The sequence below is a fragment of the Carassius carassius genome, chromosome 31, assembly GCF_963082965.1.
Source record: "Carassius carassius chromosome 31, fCarCar2.1, whole genome shotgun sequence".
Taxonomy (NCBI): Eukaryota; Metazoa; Chordata; class Actinopteri; order Cypriniformes; family Cyprinidae; genus Carassius; species Carassius carassius.
In genome coordinates this window covers 16,983,519-17,002,412 of record NC_081785.1, presented here as the reverse complement: position 1 = coordinate 17,002,412, position 18,894 = coordinate 16,983,519, and the positions used below count along the sequence as shown (strand labels likewise).

The 18,894-nt window shown below is 36.9% G+C and overlaps 2 protein-coding genes across 6 annotated transcripts in view; one reads left to right on the top strand and one right to left on the bottom strand.

The window, feature by feature from the left end:
• The window catches only part of LOC132111673 (kinase D-interacting substrate of 220 kDa B-like), a 47,602-nt gene extending 31,711 nt beyond the window's left edge, over window positions 1–15,891 (top strand). For 3 of the 5 annotated variants that reach the window (XM_059519208.1, XM_059519207.1, XM_059519204.1), the window contains exons 23-31: window positions 3,522–3,700; window positions 4,430–4,650; window positions 5,581–5,691; window positions 6,348–6,404; window positions 8,171–8,200; window positions 9,885–10,022; window positions 10,749–10,847; window positions 12,014–12,244; window positions 13,636–15,891. In XM_059519208.1, coding sequence (XP_059375191.1) covers window positions 3,522–3,700; window positions 4,430–4,650; window positions 5,581–5,691; window positions 6,348–6,404; window positions 8,171–8,200; window positions 9,885–10,022; window positions 10,749–10,847; window positions 12,014–12,244; window positions 13,636–14,682 — 2,113 coding nt within the window. In that variant the 3' untranslated portion in view covers window positions 14,683–15,891. The remainder of the gene's footprint in view (window positions 1–3,521; window positions 3,701–4,429; window positions 4,651–5,580; window positions 5,692–6,347; window positions 6,405–8,170; window positions 8,201–9,884; window positions 10,023–10,748; window positions 10,848–12,013; window positions 12,245–13,635) is intronic. The other 2 variants (XM_059519205.1, XM_059519206.1) reach the window with 2 other exon arrangements.
• Window positions 15,892–17,014: 1,123 nt separating this feature from the next.
• Window positions 17,015–18,659, bottom strand: LOC132111674 (DNA-binding protein inhibitor ID-2-like). Its single transcript, XM_059519209.1, has 3 exons — window positions 18,206–18,659; window positions 17,984–18,044; window positions 17,015–17,604 (listed from the first exon to the last, which is right to left on the bottom strand). The coding sequence occupies exons 1-2, from the start codon at window positions 18,554–18,556 to the stop codon at window positions 17,988–17,990; spliced, it is 408 nt and encodes a 135-aa protein (XP_059375192.1). The 5' UTR covers window positions 18,557–18,659; the 3' UTR covers window positions 17,015–17,604; window positions 17,984–17,987.
• Window positions 18,660–18,894: the final 235 nt, after the last annotated feature.

The following is an 18,894-nucleotide window of genomic DNA, read 5'->3' as shown; positions in this document are numbered from 1 at the left end:
CTGTTCGTCTGTGAGCATGCTCACACACACATACAAATAAACAAGCCCAGCTGGATTTCGGAAGAGACACAATCTGCCCAGTTCTGCCTAATCCAGTGCGTGGGAAATGAACCAGACCTCTCTCACCAGCACTCGTCTCTCTTGTTCAGCCTTTCTTAAAGTGATACTTCTGCGTGTGTGTGTGTGGAACAGACCAGCAGGCATGTGTTTGCGCTCAAGTTTGATCTTTATGTTGGTCACGTCCTTGAGCTCCACCCTAAGTGCAAGACCTCTACCTAATGTCCATCATGCGGAAGGTCAGCTGACTGTTAGCGCAGCATCCTACTCTGACCCGTTGACACACAGGCCTGCTGTAGCACAGTGTGGGCCTTTGTACGGTGACTTCAACATCTGTTCTCACACCCAGCCACTCACTCGCCCTCCAACACACACACTTCACATCTGAAAATGTGATTCATTTGGTGACCATCGCTATTTATAAAGCCAGCAGAGAATGATGGGACCAAAGCAATTAACTTAAATGGTCTTTTAAACTTAAACCATTTGGAACATGATATTTTAACATGCCATCCAGGTCATATTGACCGTAACGCTGTGTCCTAACCGGCAACAAGCATTTGTTTTGGTCAAAACAGACTGTGTAATACAATAAAATCTTATTGTGAAATCTTGGTCAAATTGAAAAGTTATTTTGAAAAGTTCCACATTTAAATTCAGTTTGTTAATTATTATTATTATTTTTTTTTTATAAACCATTTTCATTCAGAAATTGCTTGTGAATTTATAAAATAATTATAAAGGAAACCAAAATGATCAAAATAACATCACTGTCTCTATCAGCAAAACTGTATACTTGGTATATTAGATCTCCTTAATGATACCCCCAATAAGATCACTTATGAATGATTTCATGTGTCATGTGCCACTATTTTCATACTGTACATAGAAGTATCAAGGTCATAATTATTTTTATGATGTTTTCTTGTGAAATTTGATGGATTTATTATTTTTATTTAGTTTTTGTTTTGGTTAATTTGAGGTTTTCTTGTTTCAGCTTATTTTGTTTTATGCATGCATATATGTATTTATTTATAGAATTCCACGTAATAATGAATTTGTGGCCATTTGAATATTATTTCAGTTCATTAGTTTTCTATTTGAAAACTATAATAGTTTTCTATTTGTTGTGTTACTGTTGTTACTGTTAACAAAAAAAAAAAAAAATTTTCAGTAGATTGAAATCAGTAATTGAATTAAGAATAAAATTAAATCTAAACATTACTAAAACTAAAATTTTGAATTGAATTAAAGCTGTATTGAAATATTGTAAATAATTAAAAAATAAAAAGCTAATTTGCCCGAAATTACCAAAACTTAAAGTAATGTAGACATATAGAAATAAAAGCTAATTCAAAATATTAATAAATACTATAATAGTGTAAATAATACATAAGTAGTACTGGATTTAACAATGATAACACTGATATTTTCTCATAATCTCGGCTGGATCATCCATATTTGATGTTTATTATACATGAGGAGTGGAGTTTTGGTCCAGTGAGCTCTCGGTTTGGGCTGGAAATGCAGAAATAGAAACCAAACATACCTACACGATATAGAGTGCCTTTGTAGTATCTGGTAAGGATGCAGTGTAAATAGTTGTGCCATATCAGGTCAGAGGTCATTTGACGAACTGAGTGTTTCAGACGCTCCCTCCAGGTGTGTATCGTCTCACATTTAGATATCAGTGTTTGTTTACACTGCCTCACCACCTCAGTTTAGCAACAGGTCATCTGAGTGTCACTGTGTCATCTCTCTCCTGCCCAGTTTAAAAGGCTAAAATCAGATTAGTTAAACCGGTGGTATGGGACAGGGCCAAGCACTGAGCTCACCGGCTCCATCAGTATGGAAAAAAGGACTTATTGTGCCCTCATACCGACCAATAAGAAGATTCAGCAGAGAGCAGAGAGACAGAGGCATGTGTTGGGGGCAGATAAGAAGATAGATGAAGAAAAATGGGTTCTGCATAGTGTCTGGGTTTAGCAGAAACAAATCTTCAGATTTATTTGATATGACTTTCCACACTCCGTAAGATAAATTGCAATGGAAAGGCATTTTTCTGAAAGCGCCTGACATCGTGTGGCAGAAATAACTGCAGTTACCACATATACGCTCAAAAAGTTGGGCTAAGAGTGTGGGCTTGAGACTAGTAAGCCAATTTAGAGTAGATTTACATGTTATTGATGATAATTAATACTAAATACTAGGGGTGACCCCAAATAGTCGAGCCTAAATCAACTACCAAACTAACAGTTGATTATTCGTGGGCTGTTATGATTATGCCATTTTGACTATATGGGGGAGCTCAAATGTCTGATTTCACATAGAACTTGCGTTTTTTTTCCAATAAATTAATATGCAGCCTATTATGATAAAGCTGTAAGAATCTGAAAAGAAAGAAGCTTCAAATAAATATTTTAAAGTGCGTGAATAAATCCAACCATCTTAGTCGGGGACTAATTTAATACATAATAAAGCAATCTGACCATAAATCAGCCTATCAATCAGTCAGTCTGCATCAATGTCAGAAATGTCCTTTTTATGAACCCCCGATGTTTATAACCTGAAAGGCATTTTGCCTTATGAAATAATTTGTATAAAATTTGATTGACAATATCTTATTTACTTATTTAGCATTCTTTTAACCTTCTTTTGCTGCTCATGTGACCATCAAAAAAGTACTAAATGTGATAAATGTACTCAATTATATTTATGAATAGTTATGGTCATTTACATGTTATCTGCTAACCACTTTTTGAGCACCTGAAAATTAAATTTCCAACTATTTCCATGCTTTGGAGCAAAGACTTGGCAGATTATTGCTGACAAGAAAAAAAAAGGTGTACAAAATTGTTATAGAAGTTTAAGTTTAAGTTTATTATTACGAAAAATGCACAAAAATAGTAGATTTAACTTTACAAAATATTTATTTTCCAAAATATGTTTACTGTTAAACTATGTAAAAATAAAAGCCACACGTCTAAACAAGTTGTATTCAATATTCGAGGTTGATACGTTAAAAGATGAGTTTTCAGTAAGATTTTGTTTGGGTGTAATACCAAACATTTCCATTAGATGATTTTTGCTTCCCATTCATTTCCAATGCGGTCCAATTTTTGACCGCGAACAATACAAGTGTGACTGTTTTTTTCAGGACCATTTACCTTTTAGAATCATGTCCAGAATTTTTTCTTTTTTTTTTTGGTGTGTTTACATAGCAAGTAAAAAAAAAACAAAAAAACAGAGGGTTAAAAAATAAAATAAAAAAATCAACAGGTTTTGAGGCTAAAATTAAAAATGTGACGGAATAAAATGGAAATAAATGTACCATACATTTATTTCCATTTTATTCCGTCACATTTTTAATTTTAGCCTCAAAACCTGTTGATTTTTTTATTTTATTTTTTTAACTAGTCTACCTTTGCAGTTTCTGTATATAAATTGTCACTATCTCATTGCAGGATTTCTAAAAACATTCCCACCACTAAAGATGTGGAGCCTCTGTTGGAGATTGATGGAGATATTCGTAGTTTTGAGGTGTTTCTTTCATCGCACACCCCTGTTCTTACCGCTCATGATGTGGAGATGTTCCTGCCTTGTACTGTCAACCTGGATCCCAAACTAAGGGAGATCATTGCAGGTACAGACCAACACAAACACGTTTGTCTAACTATAAATAAGAAAGACATTGTTTTTATATACAGCTAGAATTATAGATTCATTAATTTTAATTGTTTTTCTTTTTTTAGATTTAACTGTTTGTATCACTAAATATTGATAAGTAAATGCACACACAATGCTAAATATATTGCTGTGTATTTCTCTAAATCATTGCAATAATAGAGATCAAATCTCATCACATGATAATGGTCAGCTGCGCCGTGCTTTGAGACCGCATACGTTGCTTGGTGCAATGTAACAATTGACTGTGAAATAAAGGTTCCTTTGTGAACGCAGGGAGATGAAATGAAACCTCACTGAAGCTCGATGAGCTGCTCATTTTCTGAGTCACCCAGCCAGTCTTATTTGGTCTGCCTGGGTGACTCAGAATTATTATTTCCAACCAAACAAATTCTGACGTATGTTTCAGCCCCTGAGACTTTGACGCTAAAGCAAACGTGGATTTCATTGGGAGCCACGTTTATTTCTTCCAGGTGCGTTTGCGATTTCTGTTGGGAAACTGTTTTTCTAAGGGAATCAAACCACAAAGGCCTTTCTTTTCTCACATGTAACTTACTATAAATGCTTCATTTGGCTGAAGTCGACTGTGAGTGGGAGGATTTGAATGCCTTTAAAGTGCTGGCCAAGATTTGGATTTAACTTTCTCCTGCTCTCTCTCTCTCTGTGTCTTTTTCCCTCCTCCCTTCAGATGTACGAGATGCACGAGAGCAGATGCACCTTGGAGGAGTCAGCTATCCCACACTGCCCCTGCAAGATGCTTCGGTGCGGCCCCACTCTACATTTGGGCAGCAGTCTTTGGCCTGTTCTCCCACAGGCTCTTTGGCCCCTGCTGCAGTGCTGCCGGCCGCTCAACCCCACAGCAGCTACTTTAGTGGGCTCACTGGACCCCAACACCCCTTCTACAACCGGGTGAGACATCACAAGAGACATTGCTTACTGTGTTCAGGCAAAATGGACCTGTGTCCGTGGAGATACTGAAACATACCTAGGATAAGTATATTGTAAAATAGGTGCAGGAACAAAACCGTCATTTTTGCATGTAAAAAAAAAAAAACAATTTCCAAATGAATCTTGATACTGAGTAGTTTCATATTATTGTTTTTGTTGTTGTTGTGGTATTATTAATAATAATAATAACAATAATACTTCATAAAATATTGTTTTACCTTTATTAATAATAATCTTATTATTATTATTATTATTATTATTATTATTAGTTTTAATTATATTTTATATTTTATCATGTTCAGCTTAATAATAATAACGATGATAATGTTAATAATAATATAACAATACAAATAACAACAATAATACTACTACTAATAATGATATTTCATAAAATGATCATAATAATATTAATAATTATTATTAGTAGTAGTAGTAGTAGTAAGTAGCAGAAATTAAAATATATATAATAATAATAATCTTACTACTTCTATTAATAATATTTGTTTTAATAATCATATTTTATATTTGATCATATTCAGCTTAATCATCATCATCATTTAATGATCAGTCTTTTCTACCTATTAAAGGATGATTATTATGATTATACTGAATATTTTGTAATATACAATAATTACAATTATTGTAGTAGTAGTAGTAGTAGTAGTAGTAGTAGTAAGACTAATGATAATAATAAGAATTGTACCACTGCCACTAATAATAATGATATTAATAATTTGTGAAATATTTCATATATATAGCCCAACCCTGGTATATCATCATGTATGTTTATTGGCTGTTATGTATGTTTGACCTTTCACTGAATGCCTAATGTGGCACTGCCCCTCATTCATCAGATTCCTGAGTATTTGTCTGCTCTCTCCACCTCTGTAGCCTTACTTCCCTCATCATGTTTATCAGCTGCCCCGACATTACCCTGGAAACCCCCCTCACGCCCCCTCACGCCCTGCTACTAAACTCCATAAGGACCCCAGTCTGGGACTAGTAAGTACATAACTAAACGCATCAGTGTCGCTGCAGCCAGACACACATTTTAGTGACTATAGCCTATATGGGCGTAATAATGTTTTTATGTGTCATGATACTAAATGTATATCTGTTTTAAGTTCCTTGTGACAAACAGCCTTTGGCTTGTATGCTATAACTTTGCACGCTAAACTCACAGAGCAGTTTTGTGGTTCTGTAGCACTTTCCTTGACAAATTTATATAAAATGTTTTTAGTTTTCAACAACCTTTTTCCTTTCCTCCTTACGTAGTCTTAAAGGTATAACGCAGCAGTTTGATTTTGTGTACATACAGTACATATAAACCTTTATGATTGACTAACATTTTTGCATGGCAAAGTAGTAATAATATCTGCCAGTTTACAGTCTAGCTCGTATTTTAATATTTAATGGTTATGACATTATAACCATGTGATTTCTGGCTAGTTAGAATCTGTCTACATTTCTAAAAGAGCCTAAAAACTCTTGTTTTCAATAACATTTCCCATTAAAGGCCTGATGAAGTTTCTAGTATTCAGAAGTTACAGGAAAACCCCCATAATTCCTGCCAGTCTCTATGTTGGTCCTCTCCCCTGTCCATACTGAAGGTGTGTGTCCTGTAACTGTCTTTCATCCTCTGGTTCTCCCTCCATCAGGATGTAATCAGAGAGGACTCCAGCGAGGGTCTTCCCTCTCCTATATCTCCCGCTATGGTAACTTTAGCAGTGTGTATGTCTGTGTTTATATCTGTGCATAAAAGATGCAGTAGTGCCTTTTATTGCCTGCAGACACACACATATACACTCGTGATCATGTTACACTTATATAGCTGACCAGTCTCTGCCTGCGCTGCTTAAACCCTAAAGCTTCATCTTGACTTTTGAATGCGTATTTGACCTTGAAACAGAATTAAGTGTATTGAAAGTATCAGCAAAATCAATTAGTAAACCAATCAAGTGGTGCATCTCATTGAAGCAGCAGGATTGGTGATGCTCATTACAAGAGGTCATTTTAATGTTATCGCTGGTAACTGATGAAACAACACAGATATGAATTCATCCATTCCACTATAAAACTGTAAATGAAAAGTTTTTAGTTTTCGATATTTAAACTGAATTTTAAATCTCACATCTTTTTAGTAGGCATTTTGACCTTACTAAGGTTTTGAAAGAAATTAATTTTTTTTTTGTGCAAAGATAAAACTGATCAAAACTGACAGTAAAGGCTTACATTGTTACATAAATAAATCCTTATATATATATATATCAAAGAATCCTGACAAAACATTTTCCACAAATATATTAAGCTGCACAATATGGATATTCAATATGGATTCTTCGATATGGATATTAATAATTAATGTTTCGGCTTTGCCATCACAGGAATAAAATATATTTAAACTGAAAGCAGTTATTTTAAATTGTAATAATGTTTCACAATATTACTGTTTTTACTGTATTTTTGATTAAATAAATACAACCATGGCGAGAATAAGTGATTTGAAAAAATCATACCAACCCCAAACATTTGAACAGTAGTATATTTTGAATGATTTCAAACTAGATTTCTGAATCAAATGAACATTTATTTTAATCAGTATTCACCTAATTCAGTACAAACTTTTTTTAAACGGAAAATGTGCAATATTCATTGACTGGGGGCTGTTGGAAAGATATTTCTGTTGTCATATCGGATGCCAGTAATCTCAAAATGGCCAAATGTCATAAATCATAATTATCTCAGATTAGACCGTTACTGATGCTAATTGATGCTCACTTACTTTACTTATCATCCCTAAAACCACTATTTACACATCTCTCAGCACCTCCAGCATATTCTCCTTTCCTGCACCTCTGTCCTTCTTCTGCTGCTGATTTCTCTCCTAATATTCTGCCCTCCTTCCTTCAGCTCTGTTGTGTTGCTCTTTCATGCCTCTGTCATTTGATGCGCTCTCTGGTCTGTCTTGTTCTGCGTGGTGTGAACGGCTGCTGCTATCTGAGGCTGGCTGGATTAGCATCAGCAGTGCTGGGACGGTGCTCTGAATGAGGCCGCTCTTATCAGCACAGTGAGCCTCTTCCTTCAGCGAACATGTCTGTTTCCTCTTCCCCGGCCTCTCACGCTAATTACACTCTTATCGTCCAGCTCTAACACTCGCCCATCAGGGTGGGGCCGTTTTGGAATGAAACAACTTCTTCTCTGCATGGAGTCGTCAAAAGTCCTTTCAGTTTGTCCTCTTCTCGTTCTGTGTGTCTTTTCTGTTCGATGCCAGTCCATCCTTTCTGCGAAATGTTGTTCGTTTCATTCTTTTCAACTCTGTTTGTTTGGCTTAGTCAGATCAGTACTGTGAAAGCCGTGCAGGTTGGATGCTGTGAGTCTGTTATAAATAATGATATTGTGTGTACATTTGATTGATTGCCGATTGAAGCATGTGACCTAATCCCTCCTTTCCTCTCGTCCTCTCTCCTGTTCTCAATCCCAGAATAAATCTCAGCCCTTCAGAATGAAGCAGGTACAAACATTTAAACCCTTCAGTTTTCGTATATTAACTGTGTTATTTTTAGGGCTTCTGCTCATTTTGGCTTGTTTCACTTAAAACAAAATGAACAGCCAGTTCTGTTATTGTGAAATTTCTGTTCAGATACACTGTGGCCAAAAGTATGTGAACAACCGAACAACACATGCTGTTCAGCTCCAGATAGGACATAATAACTTCCATGCAACCTGAGCACTATATTTGAAGTCTTCTGAAGCCATATGATGATTTATGTGAAGGACAGTTTGAAATTTAAACTATTTCTGACTTAAAATGCCTCAATTATTGTTCTCTATTATATAGTTTAATATTAATGTCAGCTTGTTTGAATCTGAGTGCAAATGAATTTTTATAGAATATTTGCAGTGACTATAGAGAATTTTTATTCAGACGTTTCTCCTGGTTCAATGATTACTTTTTTCATTTTTCATCCAATTAGCTTTCAAGGCACTGGTTTACTTTAATTTTTGGTATGTTTTCTTATAAAACATGCCTGCTGCTGATGAATACAGGACTTAAGCACAAATATTTTAGGTAAAAACAATGGTGTCAAGCTTGGCTGAGAATCCACACCACTCATTTTTGAACAAAGATATATTTTATATTTTTTGGCTGCTCATCACAGTAGTTGTTTCCCAATCAGGCTGACCTAAATATAGATACAAGGCCCAGTCGCCATCATAGGAAGAACAGAGTTTTATAATACTAATGCGGAGGAGTCATTAATGGTGGTAACTCTGGCCCCAAATTATTAAATTAGTGAGCAATTTCATAAGAAAACAAAAATAATTATAACTAAAGTAATGTTATATTGTCACTACAAGGTTGTTGCATTAGATAAGGGGGCTGTCTATAATTTAAATTTTAAAAATAAATGACATCTATGGATCCATGAACCATAATAAAGGGTGGTTTTGCAACAATGCCGTAGAAGAACCATTTCGGGTTCCACAAAGAACCTTTAAGTGAAAAATTCTTAAAATAAATAAAATAATTCTTAGGGTGCCATTCAACATTTAACTTTTTTTTAAATTGATCAATCAAATAAAGAATCTTTTTTCACCATAAAGAACCTTGAAAGGTTCCATGGATGTAAAAGTTTCTTCATGGAACCATAGATGCCAATAAAAAAACCTTTACTTTTAAGAGTGTGGAACCTTTTTATTGCACAAAAGATTTTTTATAGTGAAGAAAAGGTTCAGTTAACAGTTCTTCTGTGGAATCACAGCAAACCCCTGTTTTTGGATCCTTTATTTTTATGAGTGTATGTGATACTGGAAGGTCTAATGAGATCAGGGCACAGGCCAAAGATCAACCCTAACAGCACAGCAAACTGAAATCCAGACCAATTTGAAGATATTGTGGTTCACACTGTCTACACTACACATTAACATTTTACATTAAACATGCATGCAAGTCTTGTAATAATAGCTCCCATACATGCCTTCAACAGACAGAAATTTCCATCATGTATCATGTATTGTTATTTCACCCATAACTGCTCAGTTCCTTATTATGTGATGACATTAGATTACTACTGTGCTTTTTCTTTAGTTACTGCTTTTGCATTGCATGGCTTTGACCGTGCCTCATACCTTGCTATTCCAGAATGCATTATGAACTGATGGAATGAGTAACTAGTTATTGTATGTGTGTGTAGGGCTCTGGTTCTGTGGTTTCTAGTGGATCTCAGGTCCTCCTCGGTTCTCTGAGCATCGATGGCATATGTGAGAAGCTGAAACAGATCCAGGGCCTGGACTCCAGCATGCTGCAGCAGTATATCAGCACAATCAAAAAGGTTTGTTTTGGACAAGTGTCCTGAAAGGACCATTGAAAAGCATGCAGCCCTAAGTACAAAGTCAAATTAGTACAAAACGAAGTACAAATCAACATTTGGCACAAACTATCAAGCCCTAATTTCCTAACGTCTTTTAATTTTATTTATCTATTTGTAATGTTTTTCTATGTGTATGTTTTGTATGTTTTTCAGTTGTTTATTGCTAGAATATAAAACCAGACAATGGGCTTTGAACTGTGTTTGAACGTCCTCATTTTGACAACAGGGCTGCTAACTTTATATAAAATGAATCGAAAATAAAGCAGCTCTTGTTATATTTTATCTTCTGAAAGTTAGTCTCTTAGTCTTATGCCTTATTTTTTTCATGTAAATACAACAATTTCTAATTTAAAAAGAGAAAAACAGGACTGAGACATGGGGTGTGGTAAATTAGTTCATCCCTGTAAATACATGTACATGCATTGGAAAAGAGTGGCTTTATCAGCTCCATGTGGTGCATACAGCGGTTTCACAATGAGACCTTTCTTTCCATTGGACAACATCTGAGGAAAGCAATGACATTTGATGTCATCATTAGACATGCATTAGTCAACCTGCCAGCTGTGCCGCATCAACCTACATACTCAAAAATTTCTATTGTGAACTTTGTTTCAACCTTTGACATACTGCTGAGATCAAATTGATCTAAAGTCTGTTTAATGTCAAATTCTGTCATCCTAAATGTAGGCCAACGTGAACGGCCGGGTTCTGTCTCAGTGCGACCTTGATGAGCTCAAAAAGGAAATGAACATGAACTTTGGAGACTGGCATCTCTTCAGGTCCATGGTAAGACATCAGCTGTTCTTTCCTACACATTCAGATCAGATAATGGTCATCTTTCTGTTTGTGGTTTATAATGTTTAGCGCACAGCTAATCTCTCTATAGTGAAGAAGGCTGGATGGGGTTGAAATAAGGAACACATGTAGCTGTGTTGATCAGATTTCCATTTGCGCTTATACAAACGAATGTTGTGTTGCCAGCAAGCAGGCAGCCATCTGGTCCAAGCTGGCTGCTTTCTGGATTAAGGAGGGTTATTGTCAGTGGGAACTCAGAGTCCACTTGAAGATCTGAATAGCTTGATGTGTACAAGAAAGTAGCATTCTTTAGACTGGAAACAAGTCCAAATTGAACGACTCGAGGCTAGTTGTAATATTGGCGTGCCTCAGAGGTTTCACATAGTTCTATGGCCATTATTTAGCAATATATAGACATTTAGACATTACTATAGAGTAAAAAGAAATATTGACTTATCCCAATCATTTGTAACACTATTCTAATATCGCAGAGACTACCAATGAAAAGTTTGTGGTCGGTAATTTTTATATTTTTTTTTTCAAGAAATGTATTCTTTTATTCAGTAAGGATGCATTAAAAGTGGCAGTAAAGACTTTTATAATGTTACAAAAGATTTATTATTCTATTGAACATTTTATCAAAGAATCCATCAAAATGTATAATGATTTTCTCAAAAATATTAAGCAGCTCCGCCGTTTCAACATGGGTAATTATAAGAAATGTTTCTTGAGCACCCAAGCATCATAATAGAATGATTTCTGAATGATCATGTGACATTGAAAACTGGATTAAAGACTTAAAAATTCAGCTTTGCCATTGCAGGTATAAATGACATTTTAGTATATGTTAGAATACAAAAGAGTTATTTGTAATAAGATTTCACAATATTAGTTTTTACTGTATTTTTGCTCAAATAAACACACTCTGGGCGAGCACTTCTTTAAAAGTGTTTAAAATGCCATGCTTTTAAATAGTAGTGTATCTTTTTCTGGATAGTTGTCATACTATTTGTGTTTTAGAACTCAAGAACACAGGAATACAGTTTCAGTCGGAATTGTACTGGAACAACTCGGTATCCCTATAATGGATGAAATCCGTTCTTGCTGTTGAATCTGTTTAAACATTGCTGTATTTGTGCTGCGTTCATGTGCTGTAGGTTCTAGAGCAGCGTCATGTGGAGAACCAGCTGCTGCATGATGAATTGAGAACGTGCAGCGAGCAGGGCAGCAGTGTGTTGACTCAACTCGAACCCAGCCGACCCACTGAAGCGCCACAAGATGTGCCCGTCAACCCAGAAAACTTCACATACAGCCTCAGCCTAAGCTTCGACGAGCTCAGCGGTGTGGGGCTGGAGGAGCCCGCCAGGCAACACAATGCCCACTGGCTGGTGCGTGGTACTGTTGTGCACACAAACACAAGCACTGAAGTTCAGCCTATAGATAAACACAGGTGCACACCATGAGAAAACGGTGTAATTATATAGAAGCTAACACAAACATATATGCATGCATGAAAAAAGAAGGAAAAGAAATCAGAACTTTTTGTTGTTGTTGTTGTGCCTTTCTAACTAAATATTTTCTTCAGTGTTGTATTTTGTTGCTATAGAGGCAGCTTCTCCTTTTCAGTAGTCTCTCATCTGCATGAAAACAGCGTGTGGTTTACTGGGTGACAAACGAACTGTTTTCTGTCCTGGATGGGCAGAGGAAGTGAAGAGCTGACCACACACGCGCTAGCTTTCTATCACACAGAGATAGCTATTTCTGCACTCATCTGTTAACACTTGACAAGGTGTTGCAACACAAGCAAGAGCTCATAATGGTTTAGATTAGCATTATGGAAGTTGTCGGTGAGCACAGACTATGTGTGCATCTCATTTCAAATAACTCTGCACTATTTTTACACCATTTTGTATCCCAAGTAGTGTGTTCACACTCTATTAAATGGATTATGAGTAGCTGAGTGATGTATTTTAAAAGAAAAGACGGAGTGTGGATGTACAGGAAGGGGAGTGGCTAAACATGCTAAAGTGACTGCAACAGAACTTTCCTAGAAACGGAACACTGTGAATGGTTCTATGTAGTAAAAAGTTCCATTTGAGACAAGTTAGCCCTAAATATACTAATTTAGAACACAGCTAACGGAATAGTTCACGTAAACTCACTGTCATGTTACTGAAACTCTGTATAACTTACTTATTTACTTATTACTTAATATAATTACTTATTCCGAGTCTTCTGAAGCCATGTGATAGTCTTGTATGAGGAACAATCAAAGAAATTCTTGAATAAACATGCCAAGTTTGAACATCTGGAAGTCAAGTGTTAAATTGATTCTTTCTTTAAATCCCTACATCGGTTTATTTATTTTTTATTGAATTGAATTATGTTGAAGGTGATGAAATAAGACTGTGTACCATGAAATAATGGCAAGCGACATTGTAAACAACTGTTTAGTTGACCTCATGGGCTGCATGCAAAACCAAACATATAATATGACATATGAAGCACATATCACACAAAGGTCACTTTCAAACCAAACAGTTTTCTATTGGTCAATACAGCAAATTCACATGACCAATTGAATTCAACGTAAAATTCAGGCCCTCAGGCAAAATTCCTAGATGCATGGAATCCTATTTGAAAACTCAATTTTGCCTGGAAAAATTGGTTTGGATAATCTATTGGTTTAAGTGCTTTGTTGTGTGTTTGCTACCACATCACCTAACATGTTCTCTCACATATTACTGTCTAAATTAATTGACCTGATCTCCTCCTTCAGGCCAACACTTACCGGACGCCAAGCATATCCAGCCTGAACTCTCAGGAATCATCTAACGACATCTGCAAGCTGACCGACAAGCAGCAAGCTGAGTATCGCAGTGCTTACCTGGAGTACATCTCCCACATGTCTCAGCTCGAGGTGTCTGCTTCTGGACGAGAGAGTCCCGCTCAAGTCCTGTCTGGTCAGTTCTTCACAGCCAGCTCTGAGGAGAAGACTAAGGAAGGTGAGCAAGACGGGTGCAAACCCTTCGCCAAAAAGAGCTCCAAAACACCAGACACTATAGAGGACTTCTCCTCTGTCCCAGACGGTGGTCTTCTAGATCCCATTACAGAGGAGGATGAGAAGTCAGAGCATGGGTCCGCCACTAAAATCCCACCCAGATGCAAGACCAAAGGACAGGGACCATCTTACCACAGCATACCGAGCAATGAAGAAGATTCAGGCGATGAGGAGACAGACGCCACCCCGCTGCTGAGAGAGGAACCTTGGGCTGCTGAACCAGGCCTCTTAGCTAAAGGGAAGAGCTTCATCTCAGACATTGCAATGGACAAGAAATCATCTGATTCTGGAGTGAGGTCCAGCAGGAGCTCATCAGACCGCTCGCTGCAAGACGAGGAGAGCGAATCGGCCCATAAGGAGGAGAAGAAAGAAGAAGAGGCCCATCTGATCGAGCTGGTTCTTGAGAGCCCGGTTAAGAAGCGATTCTTACGACATAGGCTGAGTAACCTTCAGGATGAGGCGGTGGCCCGGATGTCCATCTGTTCTGACGCTTTATCTGATAGCAGTAGCCCTGAGGACAGCTGGCCCACGTCAGCTGTGAGCAACCTCAACTGCTCACCTGAAAATACTGCGCTCAACAACAACATCAACAACAGCGCCCAGCAGGAGACGCCCGACCCAACCGACTGCCCCTTTATCATTATACGGCCAGGATCTAGCACCGAAACCACCACGCTGCCCAACCAAAACCTGCGTGGAGTCTACCAGAAGAGGGCCACCGGTCCCGCCACCGATGCTGCTGAGGAACGAGAGAGTTTCCTCTGAGCCTAACACGGTTTCTTTAACTGAAAAAAAAGGTAAATTACTGTAAAAGTCTAACGACTGCAAAGCCTCAGAGAAACTTTTCATTCAGGCATCTTTACTGCACATTGTCTGTGTTGTTAGTTAACACAAATTAAAAATGACCCATTACAGCAAAATCTGTTTCTTAACCCGAATTTCTGACTAGTTTTGCATAAAAGATATTTAAAGGTCCATAAAACAAGAAATCGATGGTTAGAAAAATTGAATTAGTTATATAAAATCATTTAAGCATAACATTTCTGAAGCCTATTATTTAAAACCTAAAATTTATGGTTTACACTTAAAAGCAACTTTTTTTAAGAATTGAAGTACAATTCACTAACATAAGAAAAATCATTAGGAAACACGATGACAAAAACTTTTACAGCTTTATTAGTTTAGGTTAATGTTAATTTTTGCATATACATTTTTAAGGTTTCAAGTTGCATGAATTAACATTAACATATTATAAATGAACATGGATTACAACAATAATCCATAGTATATTCAGAGATTATTATATAATATTAACCTATATTTAAAAAATTGTCATTGTGTTAGATCATTACTGGTTATTGTAACGAATTGAAGCCTATTATAGTGTTACCGAGAGAGAAAAAAAAGATTCACTGAAAACAAGTCTTATTATTTTACACAACCTTGTTCTATCAATATAAGTGTCTTATTTTAAGGACATTTAGATATTTTTAACTGGAAAACAAAACCAAAATACTGTGTAAAAGTGTGAGAAATTTCATTGTTTCTGTTTTTGGAGTGGGTGCTAAAAAGCGATAAATGGAAGCTGTGAAGCCGTTCGTAGTTTCTGATTTGTTTAGTACAAATCCTGTTATTTCATGCTCTGTTGCTAACATTAAAGATCCAGCGTAGGCTGGTCCACAATATTCAAATCCATCAAGTAGAGTGGGGATTTAACCAGAGTTGGTGCTGGTGTTTTTGCTGTGATCGGTGATGTGAAAGCTGTTATTTATTTGTGATTGAATGCCCTGTTCACATTCAGATCATCCTTGTAGTTTGTGTTCTGCCTTGTAGTGTTTTAGATGAGTGAATCTAATTGTGATCAGTGTTACGATAAGAGAAAACAAGAAATTATAGAGGTTTCTGTAAGGTTTGAATTGTGTGTATGAGTATCCTCAATGTTTTTTCACATCAATAAACCTCATTCTTTTCCAATCTTTTGAGAATTTTGAATATTTAAAATAATATTATATTTGAAAATCAAATTAACTTCAAATGTGTCTGATTTTTAAGTAATCTCTGCGAAATTTAAGCTTTGCTAGTGTGTGCTGATGGACTGACCACTAAAATAATAACATTTAAAGACTTTGGTTATGTATATATACATACGTTTATGTATGTATTTTGAGGAGACTTGCCAACTGCCAATCTTTTCCCCCATAAACAGCGAAACTGGAAACTATCAAAGGAATGTCCGTTATTTTTCTGAGGTGAAGTCTGGCCGCCAGCAGGTGGCGCACTCTTCATATCAACAACACTAATAGCGCTTTAGGCTGCATTTAAGAAACAACCTTCAATTTTGAAACATACTTTTTGCAGAAATGGATGTAATAAAGAAAAGCATATACCATTATGTTTTTTTCCTCTTTAGTTAAATAGTTTTCCTGAATTACATCCCACAAAATGACTTCCTTCAAATGTGTGCATCACTTACTACACTATGAATGAAATCTATTTTTAATGTCTGATATGCTAACAAGACCAGGGGACTTTGTGTACAATTCTGGATAATTTTAGAATAGCTGAAGCTGTAAAACATTTATAATAATAATAATAAATATATATACACACACATACAAAAATCACTATCTGGGTCTCTTGATTTATTACTTTATGCTCATTAAGCGACAGGCCGACTGTAACCCGACGACAGACAATTATTTTATAAACTGATTTCCACAAATCAAAAGCTCAAGCATTGATTTAACTGCCATTTCATCCATTGTGGATACAGTCACAATTAATGTTCTACTTCCAAACACCTTCAAGAAATTAGTTTTACCACACAGCAAGTGAGAAAGAGGTCAATTGCAAGAAAAACTGCTAGACTTTATGATTTGTGGACAGTTATATATTAAGAAAAAGCACAGTTTTCCCACTGGAATGAATGCAGTTTAACACATGGGATTTAAAAGATTATTTCAGGTTCCTGTCAGTAATGGGTGAATGTGCATTTGTCAGTGACATGCTTTCGAATCCTGGATATAACAGGCAAGGTCAATCTACAGCACAACACTGGCAGATTGGCATTTTTATACACAAGCATAACGGACCAGCATCAAATAAAGCATTTGATTTATTTTGTATATAAAAAAAAAGGTACAATTTACAATATTACTTTTATAAAAAGTCTCAGCATACAGCATAACACTTTGCAGATACTGACGGTCCAATTTCTGCAACTATACAAGATAAAACTCTCTCGGAGTTCACAAGGTTTCATGTCATTTTCAACATCCAGTCCTTCATGTGCCAAAAGAATTGACAAAAACAGACTTAAACTTTTGTACAGTAACTAACCACGTCTTCTCCTATTCACACGGTCTTCATGAAAAAAAAAAAAAGGTAAGACTTCTTCTCAGTGCAGAGAAAAGCTTCCTTGTGATCATTTACAAGTTTCCCCTCTTCTCAGGGAATATAGTGCTTCTTCCTCTTGAAGAAAAGACCAAATAAGTCTTTTTAGAAGATAAATAATCAGTGTCCGAACTTATAACACAACACATGGATTGTCCTTTTAGAAACAAAAAAAAGTCTTGATTCAATTACAGGGAAAAAAAAACTAAACAAAAAAACTCCAGACTGAGAACAGAAAATCGGAGGAAAAGCCAGTTCCCAGGTCCTGTGTGTTCTTGTGTCTTAACCAAACACCTGCAAAAGATTGAGAAAGAGGCGCATTTAGAGAATGCAAACGGCAGAGATCCGGACAGCCTGGCGCCAGAGAGGAAGCCGCAGTTTGAACATTTAACCAAACACTCAGAGACTGAGCAAAACCCTGTGCTCCAGATGTACACGAGCACAACTTCTGCCTTTACTCGTGCTTTCCATTTCAACCTCCACTGACGCTTATTACACACTTTATACAACTTTACACACTATATGACATAATGGTCCTTAGCAAATTTGATTAGATACTCTTAAAATCAAACACTGCTCTGATTGCATGCTATTTTTATTTTATTTTTTTGTATCATTATTTACAGCATGTAATACAAGGCTCTTTAAAAACAGTGTGGTCAAGAGGACTTACCTGATTAACGATAAAGTGTCCTACTGTCCTCTGTGATCAAGTCTGATTGAAACTCAGGTGTCTAGAAGGACAAAAACAAGTTATTTATTAAGTCCAGTTATTTGCACAATCAAACGTGCACATAAACATGCAACAAATCAATGTAGCTTTACCATACGCATTAATAACACATAAAAAATTATGATAGATAGATAGCACACTATTCTTTCTAGGGTCATTCACCTGTAATGAGAGGATGCTGATATCTGTGTTGAGTGTTGTCAGGGGGGTTCTGGATGTCCCCTGTCCCGCTCGCGGCTGATGCAGGCTGGTGATTGCCGAATTCGAGTCAAGTGCGATCTGCAGGTCCAGGATATAGTCGATGACATGTTGCAGGATTTCCATTTTGCTCACGCTTTTGTTCTGAGGGATACTCGGAACCAGCTCCTTCAGTTTGGAGTAGCAGTCGTTCATGTTGTACAGCAGACTTAGGGGATCGTCCACGGGGGTCTTGCTCCGTGAGATTCCCAGACTGTGCTCCGTCACATTCGCGCTACTTTTCCGGAAAGACCTCACTGGGCTTACAGCCTTCATGTTGACACGTCTGTACGAAACGGTTTCACTGTAAGAATCGCTTTTTGTGCTCGAGGTCTCCTCTTGCTGTTGAAGCAAACGCAGTGGATTAGCGAGCTGTCATCGCTGTATATATACCCAGCTGGGTGGGTCGTTCACGCGCTGGTTTGGATAACGCTGATTGGAGGGAATGGGCGCGTCAGTCATCGTCTTTGCGCAACGCTATTGGTCGCTGCTCTGAGCCCTCTAGCGCCGCCCATTTCTTCCGCGTTCTTAACCAGTGAAAGCGCGTGTTTCGGGCGGCGCTGACTGCCTTCAGCTTCCACGGATAATTTCTCAAATCAGTGTACCTGTTTCCG

Coding starts and splice junctions, on each gene's coding strand:
- LOC132111674 (XM_059519209.1), bottom strand. CDS start 18,556: ATGAAGGCTGTAAGCCCAGTGAGGTCTTTCCGGAAAAGTAGCGCGAAT. Junction 18,045..18,205: donor TCAGCATCCTCTCATTACAG/GTGAATGACCCT, acceptor TTGTCCTTCTAG/ACACCTGAGTTTCAATCAGA.